At 41.4% G+C, this 22,169-nt stretch overlaps 1 protein-coding gene across 1 annotated transcript in view; it reads right to left on the bottom strand.

Moving 5' to 3' along the window:
* The window catches only part of LOC134402403 (cytochrome P450 2C8-like), a 50,006-nt gene that overhangs the window by 10,605 nt on the left and 17,232 nt on the right, over window positions 1–22,169 (bottom strand). Inside the window, exons 5-6 of the mRNA XM_063131832.1 lie at window positions 4,232–4,408; window positions 2,280–2,421 (exon numbers count right to left, since the gene is read on the bottom strand). Of these exons, the coding sequence (XP_062987902.1) occupies window positions 2,280–2,421; window positions 4,232–4,408 (319 nt within the window). The remainder of the gene's footprint in view (window positions 1–2,279; window positions 2,422–4,231; window positions 4,409–22,169) is intronic.

Genomic DNA, 22,169 nt, shown 5'->3' with positions numbered 1-22,169 from the left:
CCAGTAGAATTTAAGATACTTTTAGGATGCTGTTAGGATGTTTTTTAAAAAGCGTATACTATGTTTTTAATCAGGATTTTATGTATTTTATGCTTGCTGTTGTTCCCCACCTCTATCCAATTGGAGAGGCGGGTAAGAAATAGATGATGATGATGATGATGATGATGATGATGATGATGATGTTGATGCTAGGTTGGACCGAGGGTCCATCTAGTCCAGAAGTCTGTTCACACAGTGGCCAACAAGCTATTGACCAGGAAGCAACAAAGTGGGTCATGATGCAACAACACCCTCCCACCCATGATCTACAGCAATTAGTGCACACGGGCTTACTGCCTTGGATACTGGCTAGTAACCTTGTCCTCCAGGAATTTATCTTGCCCCTTTTTAAAGCCATCCAGATTCATGGCCATCACTACAACTTAAAGTAGATAGAAGGCTGTGGTTAAAAATAACAAGGCACAATAAGGGTGATAATACTCAACCACAAAAACTCACTTAGAAATGTAAAATAGATGCAATATACTAGAAATATAAGTGATACATACAACATATATACAGTTTGTAATCAATCTACAGAACAACTTCTCATAGCTGGTACATATTCTTAAATCCCTTTAAAACAAATCCACCAGTGCAAAACCTCCACAATAACAATTAATAAATAGTTCAGAAGTATATCACTCATGCACAAAGACAGGCTTATAGATGACATTCAAAAGGTGTCTATCAAACATTTGTAATGAAGCATCTAATAAATAGGGCATCTATTAAACATTCATGATAAGACATCCAATAATTTCATAATAAGGCGTCTAATAAAACAGTTGTCTGGTACATATCCTGTTTTGAAAAATCTTCGTCAGTTGGATGCTGTAAACAATACAAAAATACCTCCCTCAGCATTGGTAACCAGTCACATATACTACATCCAATACAAAAAATCAGAATATATTGGCCTCACCAACTTGTTCATAAAGGGAACCGTGGCTGTACATTTAGGGTGGAACCCTCCAACGTTGTCTATGGAAGAACATAGTAAAACTTGTAGTTATAATTATAAAATATCCTAAACCTAAATTGGTTGTACAAAACTGTACAAAAGACTATCAAGGCTTACCACCATATCATTTTCACGTTTTCAATGATATGGTGGTAAACCTTGATAGTCTTTTGTACAGTTTTGTATAAGCAATTTAGATTTGGGATATTTTATAATTATAACTACAAGTTTTACTATGTTCTTCCATAGACAATATTGGATGGTTCCACCCTAAATGTACAGTCACGGCTCCCTTTATGAACAAGTTGATGAGGCCAATATATTCTGATTTTTTGTATTGGATGTAGTATATGTGACTGGTTACCAATGCTGAGGGAGGTATTTTTGTATTGTTTACAGCATCCAACTGACGAAGATTTTTCGAAACAGGATATGTACCAGACAACTGTTTTATTAGACACCTTATTATGAAATTATTTATTAGATGCCTTATTATGAAATTATTGGATGTCTTATCATGAATGTTTAATAGATGCCCTATTTATTAGATGCTTAATTACGAATGTTTGATAGACACCTTTTGAATGTCATCTATAAGCCTGTCTTTGTGCATGAGTGATATACTTCTGAACTATTTATTTTAAAAAAATTGCTCTTAGGCAGTTTTGTAAAAACATAAAATGCTACTGTGAACTTCAGTGCTGGTAACATTGGTCATTTTTTCTTTTTCTGTTTTTCTTTATTAATTGTTATTGTGGAGGTTTTGCACTGGTGGATTTGTTTTAAAGGGATTTAAGAATATGTACCAGCTATGAGAAGTTGTTCTGTAGATAGATTACAAACTGTATATATATATTTCTAATACATTGCATCTATTTTACATTTCTAAGTGAATTTTTGTGGTTGAGTGTTATCACCCTTTTTGTGCCTCATTACTACAACTTGTCATGAATTCCGTAATTTAACTATGCCCTGTGTGAAGAAGTACTTCCTTTCGTTTGTCCTGAATCTCCCACCAATCAGCTTCATGGGATGACTCCATTGGGTTCTGGTATTTTGAGAAAGGGAGAGAAATGTCTCCCTGAACATATTCTCCACACCATGCATAATTTTGTACACCTCTATTACGCCTCCCCTTAACATCCTTTTTCCCCAAGCTGAACAATCCCTGCTGTTTACAAGCTTCCTCATCTTAGTGCATCATTTGATAGGAATAAAACTTTCAAAGAATGACATGATAGAGATCAAGAGTGTCCCTTGATCATATCTCTCTGACCTTGGATATCTGGATGGTTTGTCAGGAGGAGAAGTGTCCATCTCAGAGAAGTTGCAGTTGTCTCTGTTCCCGCAATAAAGAAGTCGTGAATACAATGAACCAGGTTCTCTTCATCATAGGTAGAGTTGGGGTCATTCCTGCTCTGATTTTGAAAATGGGAAAAGGTAAAATTGAATTTAGAATGAATTATAGGCTGTTCCTCAACATTGGGCTTATTATTATGCTATCGGTTAGCCCATGACTGAGGAGGGAAGATCTCACATTGTTTAATGTGAGATCCCTCCTCTGTTTACATGTGACGTGCATAAATTACTTTTCCCACTCCCCCCACCCTACCCTGATGGAGCGCTGCGCCCCATGCATGGTTCCCGGCTCCTTGCGAGGAATCATGTGGAGCTGGATCAACCCATAGTGCCCAGCCACACATTCCACAGTCTCGGGCTCAGCCTGGGACCACGGAAATACCGGGGCCAAATTGGAGAGCGAGATCCCGGGGCAAGGGAGGGATGATCTCTCCCTGATTCCGGGATCCCCTGTGCATCATGTGGCTGCACAGGGACAATCCCGAGGATCACTTTGGGATTTCGCCCCGTCTAGCTATGTCCTACTGTATATCTCTTTCTTGAGTGTGAGCATGTGTATATTTGTGCCTGTGTGTATAAGAGAGCTCTTTAATGTATATATTTTTTCTGTATCTGTGTCCTTCATACTGTGGCAGAATCTACACTACTGCTTTAAAATGATTTATAACAGCAGTGACAACTGTTGTGGCCCAGGACACACTCAGTATAGAGTTTTCAAATAAACGAACTGTGTATGGAATAGCCCCCAAGTTTCGCAACCCCCAAGCAAGCAATACTTCTTAGTAACTGTTTTCTTTCCTTGATTAAAGAAAGCAACGGTCTCCTTTTTTGTTTAGCCTTTGTATGCATGTGGAACTGCATACATTTGTTCTGTTTTGTCTTTTTTGTGCTAGCTTCCTTTCAAAAAGGAGGCAGCAATATTCCCATCGGTATTTAAGCATGCCAGAGTATCTGTGGCAGTGCTTAATCTCTGCTGCGATATTAGCGATTACTTTCATAATCAGCTGATCTGGATTAATTGCTCTTTCATACTTTCCCATGTATACAGCAAAACCATTGTGACATAATGGCTAAATTCTTAGATTTAGATAGTTGAGTGATGGGTTCAAATTCCTGCAGAAATATAAAATTCAGTGAATGCATGGGTGATCTTAAGCCTACTCCACATGAAGGGCCTGCTGGAGATTTAAGATCTATCGGAGGAGCCTTCCTCTGCATCCCAGCAGTGTGAGGCATCCGTCATGGTGGGTTATGGGAGAGGGTCTTCTCTGTTGTGGCATCCGGGTTGTGGAATGCCCTCCCATTGTAGACTCAACTGGTGCAAACACTGCTTTTATTTCAGCACCAAGATGAAATGCTGCTTTTTATCAAAGCATTACTTCATGGAGTAATGTGGGATTAAAATATAATCAAGAAGTCACTTCGCACAATCAGGAGGGTTAAAAGGATTGTTCTTTTCACTTTTCTCAATGTGTATTTTTGTGTGGAATGGGCCCTAATCCAGAGTTATTTTTTTAGAAAAGAAGCAAAGACTTGGTACAAAGGTCTCCACCCAGCAACAGCAAACCTATTATTTTGGGAGTTAGGAAAATATCTGCTTTTCTTTTTCTTATAGATATTTCAGTGGATGCACTTGTGTATGGATTATAACCCAAGGTAGTACCTGATTTTAAAATGGGTGACTTTTGGGAGGACAACTGAATGAAAAGATTATCTGAGGCACAGAAGAATTTACTGGTGACTCGTGAGATATTGTTATCCAGCCATAACAGGAAATGGAATTATACTTTACATGAGTCATATTCAAAGGAGGAATATGGATACAAATAGAACTTGGATGAATAGTTTTTAAGTACAGTATAGACTTACTTTCTCCATCTGAAGTAGATAGAAATCTATGAAATCCCGTGGCTCATGAAAGCACTGTTGCTCCTTGTGCTTCTCTGTCTCCTCCCTTGCAAATGAAAGCACCAATTCAAAGGCGGCAATGGCTTTTTTGTGAGGTCCTGGAAGACGCTTCATGATCCATGGGAACATTTCATACAACTAGAAGGAAAATAAGCACAATCCTGACATCATGAAGGTGGAGGCTAGGTAACACAAGCCAACCCCTTTGGATTAGCACTTCACTATCATTCTCTGGAATATTCTTGAAGTCTGACATTAATTGTATTCTCATTTATTGAAAAGCTGGAATTAGCATCTTCTTCTGAAACCCACAATCACTTATTGGATGGGAATACTCCAAAAGCTGCTGCATAGCTATTACATTCCTGAGCGGAAGCCTGTCCTTGATATGTATAAGCAGCAACTAAGGGATTGGCTATTTTGGATAGATTCTAGGAGGGATCTGCAACTAATTAAAACTTCTAAATTCTCCCAGTGGTTCCCTCTTTTGAAAACAGAACATTTCAGGGCCAGCTATGTTTCCAACCTGAGTCCACTTTCCCTAAGAAATGCTTTTATTGAACTGAGATTCCAAGTTAAGCCATTTGCAGTTCTAGATGGACGCTATCACAAGGTGCCATTTGTATACAGAGTATGCATCTGTGGCCAACATCAAGTGAAAGATATTGTTCACTACAGGTTAATTTGTCCTCTGTTTAGGGACCTGAGAGAGAGATTCCTGAAACCCTTGTTAACACATGGATACAGAAATGCTCTTGCAGAAACAGTTCTTTTTCTTCTGAGGGATACCAACAGCAATGTAACACATAAAGAGGCTTTGTTTGCTACAGCAGCAAAAAAGATTAGGAAGAGAGAACTAGGGGCGGAGCCAGCGACAAGATGGACCAGTAGGGCATTTCTTTGCTCTTGGACAGTGAGTCCAAATAATCTTATCATCTAAAGTAAATGGGCTGGGGGGGCGGAGCTTGGCAGCCTGAGCGATGGCGGGTTTCTTCTGAGGCTCTGAACGGCGCTTGCCGGAAAAGGCAATTATCTCTCTTTTAATGGGCATGAATCTTTGAGCAACTGACAGAAAATGATTATAAAACCAACAGGAGCCGGGAAAGTGGAGAGATTTGGAGAAGGGAGGTGAGATGAACTATGATTAATGCAATGTCTGTCTAAACGGCAACTCTATGAAAAGTGAAAGTAAACGCTGACTGACGCAGTTTAAAAAGAAGGAATTTATGTTTGCTGGACATTGATCTGTGATATAACCTCTCATCTTTATCTCACATGGGAACGATTGGAATGCTGGCTTTCTAAGGTTAAAGTGGTTGACTGGATTTATTGGCGTGGCGAGAAGGGGGGTGAAGGGGTGAAAAAAGCTGCATTTGGCATTCGGTGAGGGAGATGTGGGATGTGAGAGACTTTGAGTGATTAAATCTGATCCCCTCTAGTGAATGCTGTTGTGAACTAGATTTTTCCCCCCTCCTCGTGAAGAAGGAGCTGTGAGTGCTATATAATAGAGAAGCCAGCATAAGTTGCTAAGGAAGAGAGTTGGACTCTAAGATTTATGCCCTACCCAGAAGGGACCCATGCCCAACGTTAAAAAAAAGATCAAAAGTTGGGAAAAGCTTAATAAACAAAAAAAGAAACCTTCAAATCATAATTTGGCTTACCTCTCCTTCCTGGGAAGTACAGCCCCTGGAGTTGAACAGGAAGAGGAAGATATAGACCCAGTCTCTTTGGATACAATACCAAATAAAGAAGGAAACATGGCAGAAGGGGGGAAAGAAAGTGGTAGTAACCCTCCCTCTTTAATGGAAATCAAGGCTATTATAGCAGAAAATAACATGATTATTTTTAAAAAAATGGATCAGCAAATGAGTGAATTCAGAAAACAAATGCGTACTATTATGGATAAAACGATGGAAAATTCGGATAAGATCAAAAAGATAGAGGCTAAAGTGGATCTGGACCAGAAGAAACAAGAGGCTTTCGAAAAATCAACTAATATACAATTTAAAGAATGGGAATTGCGTTTGATCGCCTTGGAAGATCAATCTCGTAGATCTTCGCTTCGAATAAAGCAGCTGAAGGAGACGCAAGGAGAAGATCTTAGAGAAATTATCGTGAACTGGTTCAAGGAGCTGACGCCTGACATTCCAATAGATGGATCGGATCTGGACCGAGTCCACCGTGTGGGGGGGAAAAACTACAAAGGGACTAGAGACATATTGGTGAAATTTGGCAACTATTACAAAAAAGAGCAAATTATGAAAGAATTGAGATCTAAGGTTCAGATACAGTGTAAAGGCAAACCAGTGCAAATTTACAATGATCTTTCTCAACGCACATTAAATTGGAGACGTAGTCTTAAACCAATAACGGAAACATTAATGAAGAATAAAATTCCTTATGCATGGGGTTACCCGTTTTTTTTAAGATTTACATATGGGAGGAGGGAATACAGAGTAACCTCATTGGATCAAGGTAAAGATTTGCTGAAGAGGCTGGGTCTGGATGGGGAAGCAGATGGGGCTGGAGTGGGTGGGGGAGGGAATGAGGCTGGGACATCTGGAGAGTAAGAGAATTGTTAATTATGTTGGAGATAATTGCAAATAAAAATGCTAATATAGAGACCTGCCGGCCAGGCACAGCACTGCCTCCCCCCTCCCCCTTTAAAGTAGATGGCTGGAGTATTAGACTCACGGGGATATGGGGGGGGGATTAGAGTGGGGGGGTGGGGAGGGGGGGAAGGTAGGGTAGGAGGGTTTTATGTATGGAGTTTGTGTTTTTATGTAAGCAAGTTTGAATTGCTGAGCACAAGGGATCGGAAGAGATTTCAAAAGGGTGATTATGGATAAAAAGATAAAGGTATCAACACTCAATGTTAAAGGTTTAGGGGCAGTCGTGAAAAGGAAGAGAATAGAACAAATGCTAAATAAAGAGGGATCAGATATTATAATGATCCAAGAGACACACCAAGGCTCCGAGAATTCGAATATGATAAAATTAAAGTGGTTAGCCTATTATGAAAAATCATTAGGGACATCAAAAAAAAATGGAGTGGCCACTTTGATTTCAAAAAAAAGTGGGTTTATATTAGAAGAGGTAAAAAAGGATGATAAGGGTAGATATCTTATGTTAAAAGGTAAAATTGAGGGAAAGGTTTATACTTTGATTAATGTTTATGCCCCAAATGAGAGGCATAGAGAATTTTTTATAAAGCTGTTCAAAGAAATAGAAGAATTTAAGGAGGGGTGTGCATTATTAGCTGGGGATTTTAATATGGTTATGGATAATAAAAGGGACAGGTCAAATCCCACTAATGCTGAAAAGAGGAACAATATGACTATATTGAATAAATTAGTAAAAGAAAATGATTATTTAGATTCGTGGCGCTTACTTTACGGGAATAGGCCTGGATTTTCATACTTTTCCCCAGTTCATCATACATACTCCAGGATAGATTATATATTTGTTTCAAAAGACTTTGCAACGAGGATTTGTAAAATGGAAATGGGGGTAATAAAAGTAACCGATCATGCCTTGTTAAGTTTAGAATTTACAGTTAAGAAAGATTATAAAGAGGCATATAGATGGAAGTTGAACACAAAGATATTGAAATACAATAAAATAGTAGATAAAATTCGGAAGGAATTGTCGGAGGCATGGGAAATTAATGAAAAAGGAGGAACAGCTGGGTCAGTCATTTGGGACACCATGAAGGCTGTAGCAAGAGGAATCTGTATTAGAGAAACATGTAGTTTAAAAAGACAACAACGTGCAGAACAGGAAAAGTTAGAGATAGAAATTAAAAACTTGGAGGAAAGATATTGGCGAAGTAAAGATAAATATAAATTAGTGGAAATACAAGCTAAGAAGAAACAATTAGAAAACTTAAATATAGAAGAGATTCAAAAGAATTTAATGTATATGAAAAGGGAATATTTTGAAAACAGTGACAAGAACTCGAGGTTGCTTGCCAAGCTCACACAAAAAGAAAAAGGGAGGAATGGGATAGAAACGTTGAAAGATAGTCGAGGGAATTATTGTCATGCAATGAAAGCTAAAATAAAAATTTTTCAGGAATTTTATCAGGAATTGTACAAGGGTAAAGAAATTCAACAAGAAAAGGTGGAGGAGTATATTGGAAGGTTTATAAAGAAGGAAATAAAATCAGAATATAAGGAGTTAATGGAGTCAGTAATAACTCAAAGAGAAGTTGAAGAAGTTATTGATAAGTTAAAAGTGGGTAAATCACCAGGAGCAGATGGTTTGGGTCCAGAATATTATAAGGTCTTCAAAGATTGTTTAGTTCCAAAATTAATGGAACTTTATAATAGGATATTATCAGGAGAGAAGATACCTGAATCATGGGAACATTCAGTGATAATTCTGATCCCAAAACCAGATAAAGATTTGACTAATCCTGATTCTTATAGACCTATTTCTTTAATAAATCAGGATGCTAAAATTTTTACATCTATTATGGCCAAACGATTAAATAAATTTTTGGCAGAATATATAGGAGTAGATCAATGTGGGTTTGTGGTAGGAAGACATATGCATAATTTAGTGGGTAGAGTTTTAAATGTAATAAATGTAATAAAAAAAGCAAATATTAAGGCAGGTATTATGGCATTAGATATTTTTAAAGCTTTTGATTGTGTGAGCTGGCAGGCACTAAAGAGTATTATAGATAAACTGGGATTTGGAAATAAATTTAAAAATGTAATAGAACAGTTATATTCCCAAAATACGGCGGTAGTGGTGGTAAATGACGGACTTACTGAAAAGATACGACTAGCCAGAGGAACAAGACAAGGATGTCCGCTCTCGCCGGTCCTTTTTGTAATGGTTATGGAAGTTTTGGCGAAGGCACTAAGGGAGGATAAAGAATTAGAAGGAATTGGAGAGGTAAGGGAGATAAAGCTAAACATGTTTGCGGATGATACTTTATTGACCATTAAGAATCCATTAAGAAAATTAGAAAGAATTAAATATCAGTTGAGGGAATTTGAGGAAATTACAGGGTTAAAAATAAATTGGTCTAAATCAGAGATGATGTTGTTTAACTATACTAAGAAGGAAGAAAAGGATTGGGAATTTAAGGGGATGGAATTGAAAGTTAAGAATGAGATTAAATACTTGGGAATTAAAATTACAAAAAATCTAGAGAATTTAGAAAGGGAAAATTTAACGAGGTTAAAGAAGGAGGTATTAGAGAAATTGGAGAAATATAAGAGATTAAATTTATCTTGGTTTGGGAGAATAGCTTTGATAAAAATGAAGATACTAGCTAAAATTAATTTCGTATTTAGGATGCTACCTATAAAAATATCAGAAACCGAGATAAAAAGTTGGCAAAATATTATTAATAAATATTGTAATGGAGAAAAGAGAGCAAGAGTGAATAAAAATAATTGGTACCTAAGCCAAAAAAAGGGGGGAATGGGTCTCCCAAACATAAAATTATACTACGTAGCAAATAGATTAAGACATGTTGTAGAAGCAATTATGGGAGTAGGAGATTTATACTGGATGGAAGAAAAAATCATAAGTAAGGTAGAGATGAATCTGGAGAATGTTTTTTTTAAAGATGGAGGAAGAAAATGGGTTGGAAGTATAGATAATCCACTCCTGAGGACTCAATGGGAAATTTGGAGCAAATTTAAAGGGAAGCTGCTTCCGAGCAACTCTCCCTTAGCACCGATAATAATGTTAAAGAATTTCCCAGAGGATTTAAAGGGTAGATTATGTAAAATATTAAAAGAGAAAAATAAAATAAAATTAAAGGATTGGGTAAGAGATATTAAAACAAGAGAAGATATGGAAAATTTGTTAAAGGAGAAGAAGCTATCTTGGCTAGAATATGGTCAATTAGAACAATGGAATAAAAAGTGGATTAAAGATAATAGAATGTGCAGAAAGATGACGAGGTTTGAAGAATTAGTAGTAAGTAAGGAGAAAGGAAAAGGAGGTAGTATAGTTTCAAAAGGATTAATGAGTGAAATATACAAAATATTGTTAGAGAAGGAGTTTAGAGAGAATACAGAGAAAGTGATTTGGGAATCAGATTTGAAGATACAAATAGGGCGACAGAGCTGGGAGGGACTATGGAAACAAAGAGTGTTGAGAAGTTTATCAGTAAGAATAAAGGAGAATTATTTTAAAATTTTATGGAGGTGGTACCTAACCCCGGTTAGATTGAACAAGATAAGTGATCAACATTCAGCAAATTGTTGGAGAGGATGTGGGGAAAAAGGAACGTATTTACATATGTGGTGGCAATGCAAATATGTACAAAGATTATGGAAGATGGTGTTCTCAGAAATTGAAGAAATAGTGGGAATGAAAATAGAACAAACACCAAAAATAGCATTGCTGTCACTATTTGAAGATATAAAGTGTGGAAAAGGAACTATAGAGCTGATATCGAGTTTGTTGGTTGCAGCACGATTGATGATAGCTAGGAACTGGAAGATCCAAGGGGAATATTCTATTGAGGAGTGGTATAAAGCAGTATGGGATATAGCCATTAATGATAAACTGACATGTAATATTAAGTGGAGAAAAGGCGTAACTAAAATAAATGAGTTCGAAGGAATTTGGAAACAGTTCCTAGTGTTCGTGTTTACTAAGGGAAATGGGAAACCACCATCAGAAGAAACGATTAGATTTTGGACTCAAGAATGATCCCGAGGTGGGGGGTGCACTTTTATGTTAAGAATGAAAATGTTGTAGTGTGATAAGGCATATGTAATAGTTTTTGATATTTGTACTCAACAATTATTCAATATGTATGAAGCAGATATTTGATGTATTTCTTTTTCTTATTGTGTTTGTTTCAATTATATTTTGGAAATGTTCATTTATGTTTATATAGTGTTGAAAATGAATAAAAATTATTAAAAAAAAAAAAATAAAGTAAATGGGCTAAGAGTGGCGAAGAAATGTTTGGGAAGCTCTGGGCTAAAGGCGAGGGGGAAGAATGAACGGTTTCAGTATGGGAAATTGGACAATTATGCTATAGAAAAGCAGGGGCTTGGAGAAGCCGATCTCTCTGAGCACTCTCTCTGACAGAGCGCATTATTTTGGAATGAAAAGCTTGTTGGAAGAAAGCCAGCATCAGGAGAGTGATTGATGGTGATAGCCCCACTTCAGTAATTACTGTTTAACTACTTCAATAAATCCCCCGCCTGTTAGTTCAGATGCGAAACGGCAATTGGCTTTTTTGAAAGTGAAAGTAAGAGAATAGCCCGTAAAAAAATAAAGATAAAACCCAGTTTATGCCACCAAAAAAGAAACAAATTGGGAAGCCGAAGTGGCAAAGGAAGCACCCTTCAAATAACATCGCTTAGTGTCTCCAAAAAATAACTGATTCTGATGGAGATAGTGAACAAAGTCAAGAAGAGACAGAAATGGCTGCGAAAGCTGGCATGGAGCCAGATTCACAGCCTGCAACGATTGCGGAAATGAGAGATTTATTGAAGTGCATAAAAGAAGCTATTTTGGGGGAAATGAGGAAGAAGCTAAAAAAATAAATAAGCGTGTGGATCAATTAGCTGCAGAGATTGCTAAGAATGATAAGCAAATAAAGTCTCTTAAAACAGATGTGGATCAGGTGGGAAAGCAAATGAAACAGCTTCAGGGAGAGCATGAGTTAAAATTTAATGACCATGAGAAGAGATTGATTTCCTTGGAGGATCAAAGTAGGAGATCATCAGTCCGTCTTCGTAACTTTGTGGAGAAGCAAGGGGAGGACCTCAGAAAGATTTTGCCACGCTGGTTTAAAGAACTGGTCGCAACCCTGGAAATTGGAGAAGATGACGTGGAGCGTGTTCACAGGGTTGGAGGCTACAGACTAGGGGTGTGATCCGCTCCGATTAGGAGCGTAGAAGCAGTAGCGGATTGGCCTGCTCCGCCTTACCCAGAGGCGGAGTAGGAGCGGACCGCGGACCCCTAGAAGCAAGGCGAAGAGAAGCGACCATTTTTCGGAGCTCCTAGTTCAGGCGGAGCGCTCCGGTCGCCATCTTGAAAACATTTCGCCATAGGATTGCATTGTGGCAAATAATCACGCATAACTAGGTTGTTTTTGAAGCTATCGTTCTGGAAATTCTTGTGCTCAGAGAGTCGTGGATGGGGGTCATTTTGAGACCACTCTCACCTCTCTGCGTCGTGTGGGTCGCGTGCTATTTTTTTTGAAAATCGGGTCAACCGCGCGGCTCAAACGGCGTTTTCGGCTTTTCGCCCATAGGATTGCATTGAGGGAAAGAATCGGGGATAACTGGGGGGGGGTTTAAGCTATCGTTCTGAAAATTCTTGTGCACAGACAGTCGTGGATGGGGGTCATTTTGAGACTACTCTCAACTTTCTGTGTCGTACGGGTCGCGCGCTAGAAGTTTTTAAAAAATCGGCGGGAAAAATACCTTTTTCAAAGGGCTGAGGGGCAGAGTCAGCTCCCGGTCATGATGATCCCAAAGTTAGAGGAGGGCATAGGCAAAACAGGTAACTTGGGATTCTGGGAAACTTCTCTTTCTTCATCTGAACGGGCTTTTCCCAGTGTTTTTTAACACAGTAGCCCCACCAAATGCACAAACACAACCTGAAATCATATACTAAGCCAAGAATAAGAGATAGAAACACAGCACTGCTCCCCACCCTAACTTTGGGGAACAACTGAAAAGATGTGGTGCAAGGGGATGAGCTCCCCTAGGGCATCTCATTGTGGACGTGCCCCCACTCTCTCCTGCACTGGAAGGCCATTAGAGCCTTCCAAAGAGAGTAAAACGGTGGAGCAATGCCTATCATGAGTTGAAGTGAATGTTCACTTTTTAGTGGTGGAGCGATGCCTGTTATGAGTTGAAGTGAGCGTTTACTTCTTAATCTCAGAGCTGTTGGTGGCTGTCTTGAGTTGAACTGGCAGCTGCTTCCCCCTCCCCCGGGCACGTCCCCCTATTGCTGGTAAAAGACAGATATAGCCTTTTTTAAAAAAATCTTCTTGCTGTTTATTGAGCAACACTGCTGCTTTTAATTCCACCCCTCCTTTGTTTATTTATTGATTTATTCCATTTTATATGCATTACTGGCTTATCCTTGGCTCACTTCCTTATGCCCCCAGAAATGCCAGCTGCATGCCTGCCTGCCTTCCCTCCCTCCTCCCCTGCCCACCTCGCAGGGATGTTGTGTGTGTGTGGCTTTGACTCAGGGGAGAAGTCCTTCCTGCGCTCACTTGGAGTTTTGGAAGTTCCAAATTTTGCAGGTTTAAGCCCCGCCAAAAAACAGGGGATGATGGGACTGCCTTGAGTCTTGGCGTGCGGCGTATGTATCCCTGGATAAGCTGTCATGGTGGTGAGTTTGAGGGGGTTTTTTAACGTGCAAAATTGACGGAGCTATGGAAAGGGGTGTTGGATTTTCATAAATTCCCCAAAAATCAGGGGATGATGGGACTGCCTTGAGTCTCGGCGTGCGTATGTATCCCTGGATAAGCTTTCATGGTGGCGAGTTTGAGGTTTCTAACGTGCAAATTGACGGAGCTATGGAAAGGGGTGTGAATGGGGTGCCCGATTTTCAAAAATTCCCCAAAAATCAGGGGATGATGGGATTGCTTTGAAACTTGGCGTGCGTGTGTATACCCCCATGAGGTGTCATGGTGCCAAACATGAGGTTTCTAACTTGAACAGAAAAAAAGTTGTATAATTTTTTAGCTTTCAATGCAAGCCTATGGGGGGGGGAAACGGAGCTCCGGATCCGGATCCGGAGCTCCGAGCGGAGCGGAGCGGAAGTGGGCGGAGTGGGGGCGGGGCGGAGCGGCCCGATCCGGAAAATGGCGGATCTGCAAGTGAAGCGGAGCGGGGGGTCCGTGCACACCCCTAGTTAAGAGGGATGAATACAAGAGAAAAGATGGAAGAGGTTCTAAAAGATAGAAAATTAACTTGGTTAAATTATTGGCAATTGGAACAATGGACTAAAAATTGGGTAAGAGAAAATGGAGAGTGTAGAGAGATGTCGAAGTTTGAGAAATTAATTGATAAAAAAGAAATTGATAAGAGAGATAATACAGTGACAAAAGGTTTAATGAGTCAAATATATAGTATATTACTTGAGAAAGGCTTGATGGATAGTGTAGGAAAATCGGTTTGGGAGACAGATCTGAAGATACAGATAGGACAGCAGAGTTGGGAAGGACTATGGAGACAAAGAGTGTTGAGAAATATGTCAGTGAGAATAAAGGAGAATTATTATAAAATTATATGGAGGTGGTACCTAACCCCGGTTAGATTAAATAAGATTAATAATCAGCATTCAGCAAATTGTTGGAGAGGTTGTGGTGAAAAAGGAACATATTTACATATGTGGTGGGAATGTAAATATGTGCAAAAGTTGTGGAAGATGGTGTTCTCAGAGTTTGAAGAAATTGTTGGAATGGAAATAGGAGAAACACCAAGAGTTGCATTACTCTCACTGCAAGAAGATTTTAAATGTAGTAAAGAAATTAAGGAATTGATAACGAATTTGCTGACAGCAGCAAGGTTAATTCTAGCTAGGAACTGGAAGATTCAAGGTGATTATTGTATTGAAGAATGGTATAAAAGAAGTATGGGATATTGCTATTAATGATAAACTGACATGTAATATTAAAGTGAGAAGAGATATAGCAAAAATGAATGATTTTGAGGGAATTTGGAAAAAGTTCCTAATATTTGTGTTTTCTAAGGGAAGTGGGAAACCGCCAGCAGAAGAAACTATGAGATTTTATTATTATTATTATTATTAATAATAATAATAATAATTTATTTATTTATATAGCACCATCAATGTACATGGTGCTGTACAGAGTAAAACAGTAAATAGCAAGAGCCTGCCGCATAGGCTTACATTCTAAGAAAAAAAATCATAATAAAACAATAAGGAGGGGAAGAGAATGCAAACAGGCACAGGGTAGGGTAAACAGGCACTGGGTAGGGTAAAACTAACAGTATAAAGTCAGAACAAAATCAAGTTTTAAAAGCTTTAGGAAAAAGAAAAGTTTTTAGCTGAGCTTTAAAAGCTGCGGTTGAACTTGTAGTTCTCAAATGTTCTGGAAGAGCGTTCCAGGCATAAGGGGCAGCAGAAGAAAATGGACGAAGCCGAGCAAGAGAAGTAGAGACCCTTGGGCAGGCGAGAAACATGGATCCCGAGGTGGGGGGGGTGTACTTTTATGTTAAGTATGATTATGTTAAATAGATTAAGCGAGAATATATGATATAAATGTTACTCAGAGTATATTATTATGTTGTTTTTCTTTTAATTGTATTGATGTATGTTTAAGTATTGGAAAATAAAAAATTTACAAAAAAAAAAAAGGACGAGAGAACTACACAAAATTGCCATAAACTGCCATGGAGATTCAGACTGCTGAGTGAAAGCTGAGTTGCAAGTGGAAGCGGAAGCATGGAATAAAGACATGGACACAAGAGCTTGGGATAACTAGGTCCTCTTTATTTATAATCAATAGATTCATTCCTCCATGGATCTGCACATGAAAGTGAGGGAATTAAGTCCTTATCTCAGGCCACTTGCCTGGTTTTAGACGAGCCACTCTCCAAAACCAAGGAGTCGGAAAATCCGTCTCCTTGCTTATGTGACACTTTGTAAGTGTGGGGAGACTGCCCTATGACACCCCCCACCCACTGCCATCATGACAGTGAGTAGGTGAAGACAGGAGCATCTCCAAAGGCATACCATATTCTGACACGTGAGCCACATAGCCCCAGAGGAGCAGGTCCTCTGAATATGCCAATTGCCAGAAGGTGCCAGAGTGCTCACCGTCCCTATCTAAAATGGTCAATTCCTGCCACAAATTAACCTAATTATTCACCCTTCCACATAAGACCTTCAATATGAAGTAGGCAAAAACCATGTAATAGAAAAAAATCCAACTCAGCCCCCCCTCCAAAGGGAGCGACTGGCTAATCCCATACTAGAAGAATGGTGGGAGGGTGGGAGCCGAAATCGAAAGAGGCTGAGCCTTGGGCAGAGTGGGCCTTTTATAGCTGCAGCCCCACCCTACCTCACGTGGCTCACGTTTTGAGCCCTGAGAAGTGCCCTATCCTGCTCCTCCCACACCCAGTGGCTGTTTTCCCACCCAAACCGTTGGGCTGAGCGGGGACCAGATTTTTAGTTATGGTAATAATTTTCTACTGTTTGAAATATTTATATTACTGTATATAAGTATAATTATTTTCCTTTGATATATTTGTGATCGCCTTCATACAATAAACTTTGAACTGTCACTAGATTCTTGGATGGAGAATTGAAATGGTTCATTGATATTTATAGGGGAGGGGGCTGCTTACCTTAGCAGCTTACTCTTTTGCAGCAAAGGGTTAGTGAGCATATTTGACCTGTAGTGATGTAGCCACCATGGTTAGGAATGGATCACATGACATGTTAAGTCATGGCTCACATGACATGTTAAGCCATAATGCTTTGGTCAGAATCCTTTACCACTATTGCTTACCGTATCATCTGAACAGGGTCACTATCTTTTTTCTCTCTCAGTTTGCCAGAGAACGTAACTCTAATGCAGACAACACCAACCATTGATGCTGCTAAAAGGGTGACCTGCTCCCCCACATTGGAACTGGTTTCCTCCCTCCTATCCCAGCTCCCCTCTGCAGAATAGGATGCCACAGGCAAAACAGGAAGGAGTGGTTCAATGTACCCATAATGAAGGCTGAATCAGTTTAGATCACCCCTCCAATATTACATAAGCTCCCCATTTGAAAAGGAGGACAGGGCTCTTGTCTGTTTAACTGTTGCATTGAAAAGGGAATGTCAGCAGGTGTTATTTGTATATATGGAGAACCTGGTGAAATTCTTCTTCCTCACAACAGTTAAAGCTACAGGAGCCCTGCTCTCTTTTGTATCTGGTCATTCTAGTATAGCTCCTGCAGCCTTAACTTTTTTTGATGAAGAGTGAATTCTATGAAGCAGATTAGAAACTAAGGGTTGCACTAATTCTGTAAAATCTAGGGCTGTGCATGGATCCCCCGATCCACTTCTCTTCCAGATTTGCAAAATCCAGATAAGGCCCGCTTCTCTTGGCATCGATTCACCTGTGGTTCGCTTCCCTTCGCTGTGGAGCTCCGGATCCTAATCGGAGCTTCGTTTCCCCCCCTAGACTTGCATTGAAATCCAAATGCCTGTAACTTTTTTTCTGTTAACATTAGAAACCTAAAAATCAGCACTATGACAGCTTATCCATATATACACTAGGGGTGTGCACGGACCCCTCGCTCCGCTTCTCTTCCAGATCCGCAATTTGTGGAGCGGGCCGCTCCACTCCACCCCCGCTCCGCCTATGTCCGCTCCGCTCTGCTGCGGAGCTCCGGATCCGGATCGGAGTTCCGTTTTTTTCCCCATAGAGTTGCATTGAAAGCTAAAAAAGTATACAACTTTCTTTCTGTCAAAGTTAGAAACCTCAAGTTTGGCACCATGACACCTCATGGACGTATACACACGCACGCCAAGTTTCAAACGAATCCCATCATCCCTTGATTTTTGGGGAATTTTTGAAAATCGGGCACCCCATTCACACCCCTTTCGATAGCTCCGTCAATGTGCACGTTACAAACCTCAAACTCACCACCATGACAGCTTATCCATGTGTCCACATGGATGCCCAGACTCAAGGCAATCCCATCATCCCCTGATTTTTGGTGGGGCTCTAACCTCTAACACACCACCCATAACCCTAATTCATACCCCTTTCGATAGCTCCATCAATTTGCATGTTAGAAACCTCAAACTTGGCACCAGGATAGCTTATCGATGTGTCCACATGGATGCCAAGTTTCAAGGCAATCCCATCATCCCCTGATTTTTGGGGAATTTATGAAAATCAGGCACCCCATTCACACCCCTTTCGATAGCTCCGTCAATTTGTACGTTAGAAACCTCAAACTCACCACCATGATAGCTAATCCATGTGTCCACATGGATGCCCAGACTGAAGGCAATCCCATCATCCCCTGATTTGTGGCGGGGCTTAACTCACCCCAAATTGTCCCATTCTACAACTACGTCAATTTGCATGTTATAAACCTCAAACTCGGCACCATGATAGCTTATTCATGTGTCCACAGGGACGCCCAGACTCAAGGCAATCCCATCATCCCCTGATTTTTGGCGGTGCTTAAACCTTTTAACTCACCCCAAATTAAGTCCCATTCTACAACTACGTCAATTTGCACGTCAGAAACCTATCCTTTGGTCCTATGACAGCTTACCCATGTGTCCCCATGGACGCCAAGTTTCAAGCCAATCCCATCATCCCCTGATGTTGGGGAAGTTTTGAAAATCCGACACTCCAGTATCTCAGGGATTTTAAAGTTGCAATGCAGACAGCTCAGTGGGGCCAGTTGAAAGGAAATCCCAACATGCCATGAGATAACCCTAAATCTTCTTCCACACTTGAAAAATGGATTATTGAACTTGATAAAGTCTAAGTGAGCGCAGGAAGGACTTCCCCCCTGAGTCAAAGCAAGACACCATCCCTGCGAGGTGGGAAGGGGAGAAGGGAGGGGAGAAGGGAGGGAAGGCCGGCAGACAGGCAGGCAGGCAGCATGCATTGTAGTGCCACAAGGATGGCTTGAGCACTAACGCATAGCAAACCAACCCGTAAGCGGGCGCAAGGAGGAAGTGAGGCAAAGATGGCTGGTTGTTTCTTTCTAAGCCAGCAGTTACGCATTGAGGGGCACAGAAGAGGATGACTGGAAGCAAGCATGCCGGAGGGTGCTGGGCACAAACGGCAAAGCCCATCTCCCAGGCACCAGGCGGGCAGAGAGGCAGGCAGAGCAGGTGAGGAGTCAGTCCTGGCAGATGCCCCACCACAGCAGCACCCCGGGAGAGGCGGACAGGCAGGCAGGCAGGCAGGCAGGCAGGCTGCGGGCATTTCTGGGGGCACAAGGAAGTGAGGCAAGGATGGCTGGTTTCTAAGCCAGCACTGCAGTTAGTCACGCATTGCAAACGCAAACCATCCCAGCGAGTCGGTCACCGAGGAGGACAGGCTAGCAGAGGGGCAGGCAGAGAGACATGTCATAGATCTAGTATTGGGGAGGAGTCAGTCCCGGCAGATGGAGAGCTTAGAGTGGCAGTGCCAGCAGCAGCCTTCGGCTTTCCCCTGGAACCAGTCGCCTTGCCCGCCTCTTTCCCCATCAAGATCGCCTGGTGCTGCCTCTGAAGATGCATCTTCATGCTGTTGGTTCCATAATGCCCTGTAGATGAACCCCTGCTTAGGGTGAGTTTGCAGTGGCGACAGACAGCAAAGCGGGGATCCCCTCCCACCTCAAAGTGGTCCCACAGTATACTTGTCTTTCGCTTCCATGGTGACACCAATTGCCCGCCTGAGCTCTCTGGTGTTGCCACAGAAACAGGGATTGCAGCGGAAGAGGTGTGGGATGAGACTGGGGAGAGAGCCTCGGTCTGCTGCTGCTCCTCCTCAGCCCACACATCCTGGAGAACTACTGCCTCCTCCTCCCCCTCCACTGTGCTGAGGACCTCGTCTAGGAGGTCTGGAGACAGGTCCATCAGCGGGCTCGTGGGCTCAAACAATAATGAAGGAGTTGGGGATACTCCTCCTCCTCCTCTAATGGCACTGCTGCCACCTGCCTCTTGCAAAGGGGCACTTTTCCCATTCCCACCCTCAAAAAGAGAACGCCGGGCAGAAGTTGCAGAAGAAAGTGGCTCTGCCTGCTGCTTCTCCTGCTTCTGTTGCGGAGCAGCCAGCCAAGGAGTTGCCCGTTTGATTTTCACAGCAGGAGAGGCAGCCTGCTTACTGGTGCCAGCCTGAGCCTTGCCTTGACCACTGCTTTCAGCACACCCCGCCACAGACATGCGCCTGCTCCCTCTTCTCATGATGATATTATACTAATACTACTAATGATATCTATAAGAATATACTAATACTACTAATAATATGTATAAGAATAAAATATTAATACTAATAATAATATGTATAAGAATAATATGTATAAGAATATAATAATATGTATAAGAATATACTATATATAGGGAAATGGGACAAGAAGTGTGTGTATGCTTTGCCCAAACAGGATTTGAAATGCTCAATCTGTGGCTGTTGCACTTCACAAACAGTGCACACAGCACACTCACACAATAACACAGTCACACACAGAGTCCAAGTAACAGAGAGAAGAAATAGAGAATATATATATATATATTTTGGTATTTTTTTGTATTTTTTTGTATATAGAAGGAAGAAGGAAGATGAAACACAGTCAGGCTTTAAGAGAGGGGAGGGGGGGACAACCAAACAAACAAACAAACACACACTCCAAAATTTAAAAATAATGTTTATATTAAATCAAAGTAAGGGAAAAACACAGAGCAAACTAAGCTAAAAGTCAGAAAGAAGCAAACAAACACACACACACACACGCCAAGCTAAATCCTAATCTATCTCCAAAGTCCAAACACAGCAGCAGCACCTATAACTAACTCCTCTCTCCACGAACGCCAACCCACAAAGAGACACAAAGCAGAAAGCAAATCCAAGCATTCCCTGCTTTTTGGGGGTTGTTGAAAATCCGACACCCCAGTATCTCAGGGATTTATAAAGCTGCAGACAGCTAAATGGGCTTTCCTTATTGATGGCCATTTCAAAGGAAATCCCAACATGCCATGAATTGGGGAGTAGATAAACCTTATGAATCTTCTTCCACACTCAAAAATTTACTTGGAACTTCAAGAAGTCTAAACAGGGTGAGCACAGGAAGGACTAATGTCCTGAGTCAAAGCAAAACACACACAAACCATCCCTGTGAGGCAGGCACAGAAGAGGAGAGGCAGCAGCAGGTGGTGGCTATGCCCTAGCCTGCAGCAGTGGGAGCAAGCATGCATGCAGATTGTGGGGTTGACCCAGACAGCCCATCTACATCACCCAGGCACCAGGAGGGCAGAGAGGCAGGCAGAGAGGTGCTACACACACACACACATACACACACACACACACACACAGAGAGAGAGAGAGAGAGAGAGAGAGAGAGAGAGAGAGCCATAGATCTATGGGGAAGTAAGTCCCAGGCAGCAATCCCCAAACCCCACAACAACAGCACCCAGGAAGAGGCGGGAGGGTGGGCATACATCAGACATTTCTGGGGGCACAAGGAAGTGAGCAAAGGATTGTTTCCACTTTCTAGGCCATCAAAGCCAGTATGCAAACCAGCCCTGTGGGGTGGGAAAAGCACAGAGAGATGCCTTTTGCATCCTATAACTAATAGGGAGCTAGGAGGATAAGAGTAAAGCTTTGTCTTCCTTGCTTCAGAGTTGATTGACTGTAGGGGTGTGCACGGACCCCGCGCTCCGCTTCTCTTCCAGATCTGCGATTTGTGGATCGGGCCACTTCGCTCTGCCCCCGCTCCGCCTATGTCCGCTCCGCTCCGCTGCAGAGCTCCGGATCCGGATCGGAGCTCCTTTTCCCCCACATAGGCTTGCATTGAAAGTTAAAAAAGTATACAACTTTTTTTCTGTTAAAGTTAGAAACCTCAAGTTTGGCACCATGACACCCCATGGACGTATACACATGGATGCCAAGACTCAAGGCAATCCCACCATCCCCTGATTTTGGGGGAATTTATGAAAATCGGGCACCCCATTCACACCCCTTTCGATAGCTCCGCCAATTTGCACGTTAGAAACCTCAAACTCGCCAACATGATAGCTTATCCAGGGATACACATGTACGCCAAGGTACAAGCAATCCCATCATCCCCTGATTTTTGGCGGGGCTTAAACCTTTTAACTCACCCCAAATCAAGTCCCATTCTACAACTATGTCAATTTGCATGTCAGAAACCTGATGTTCAGTCCCTTGACAGCTTATACATGTGTCCACATGGACGCCAAG

Source organism: Elgaria multicarinata, chromosome 8 (genome assembly GCF_023053635.1).
Source record: "Elgaria multicarinata webbii isolate HBS135686 ecotype San Diego chromosome 8, rElgMul1.1.pri, whole genome shotgun sequence".
In the NCBI taxonomy this organism is placed as follows: domain Eukaryota; kingdom Metazoa; phylum Chordata; class Lepidosauria; order Squamata; family Anguidae; genus Elgaria; species Elgaria multicarinata.
This window is presented reverse-complemented; position numbering and strand designations above follow the sequence as displayed.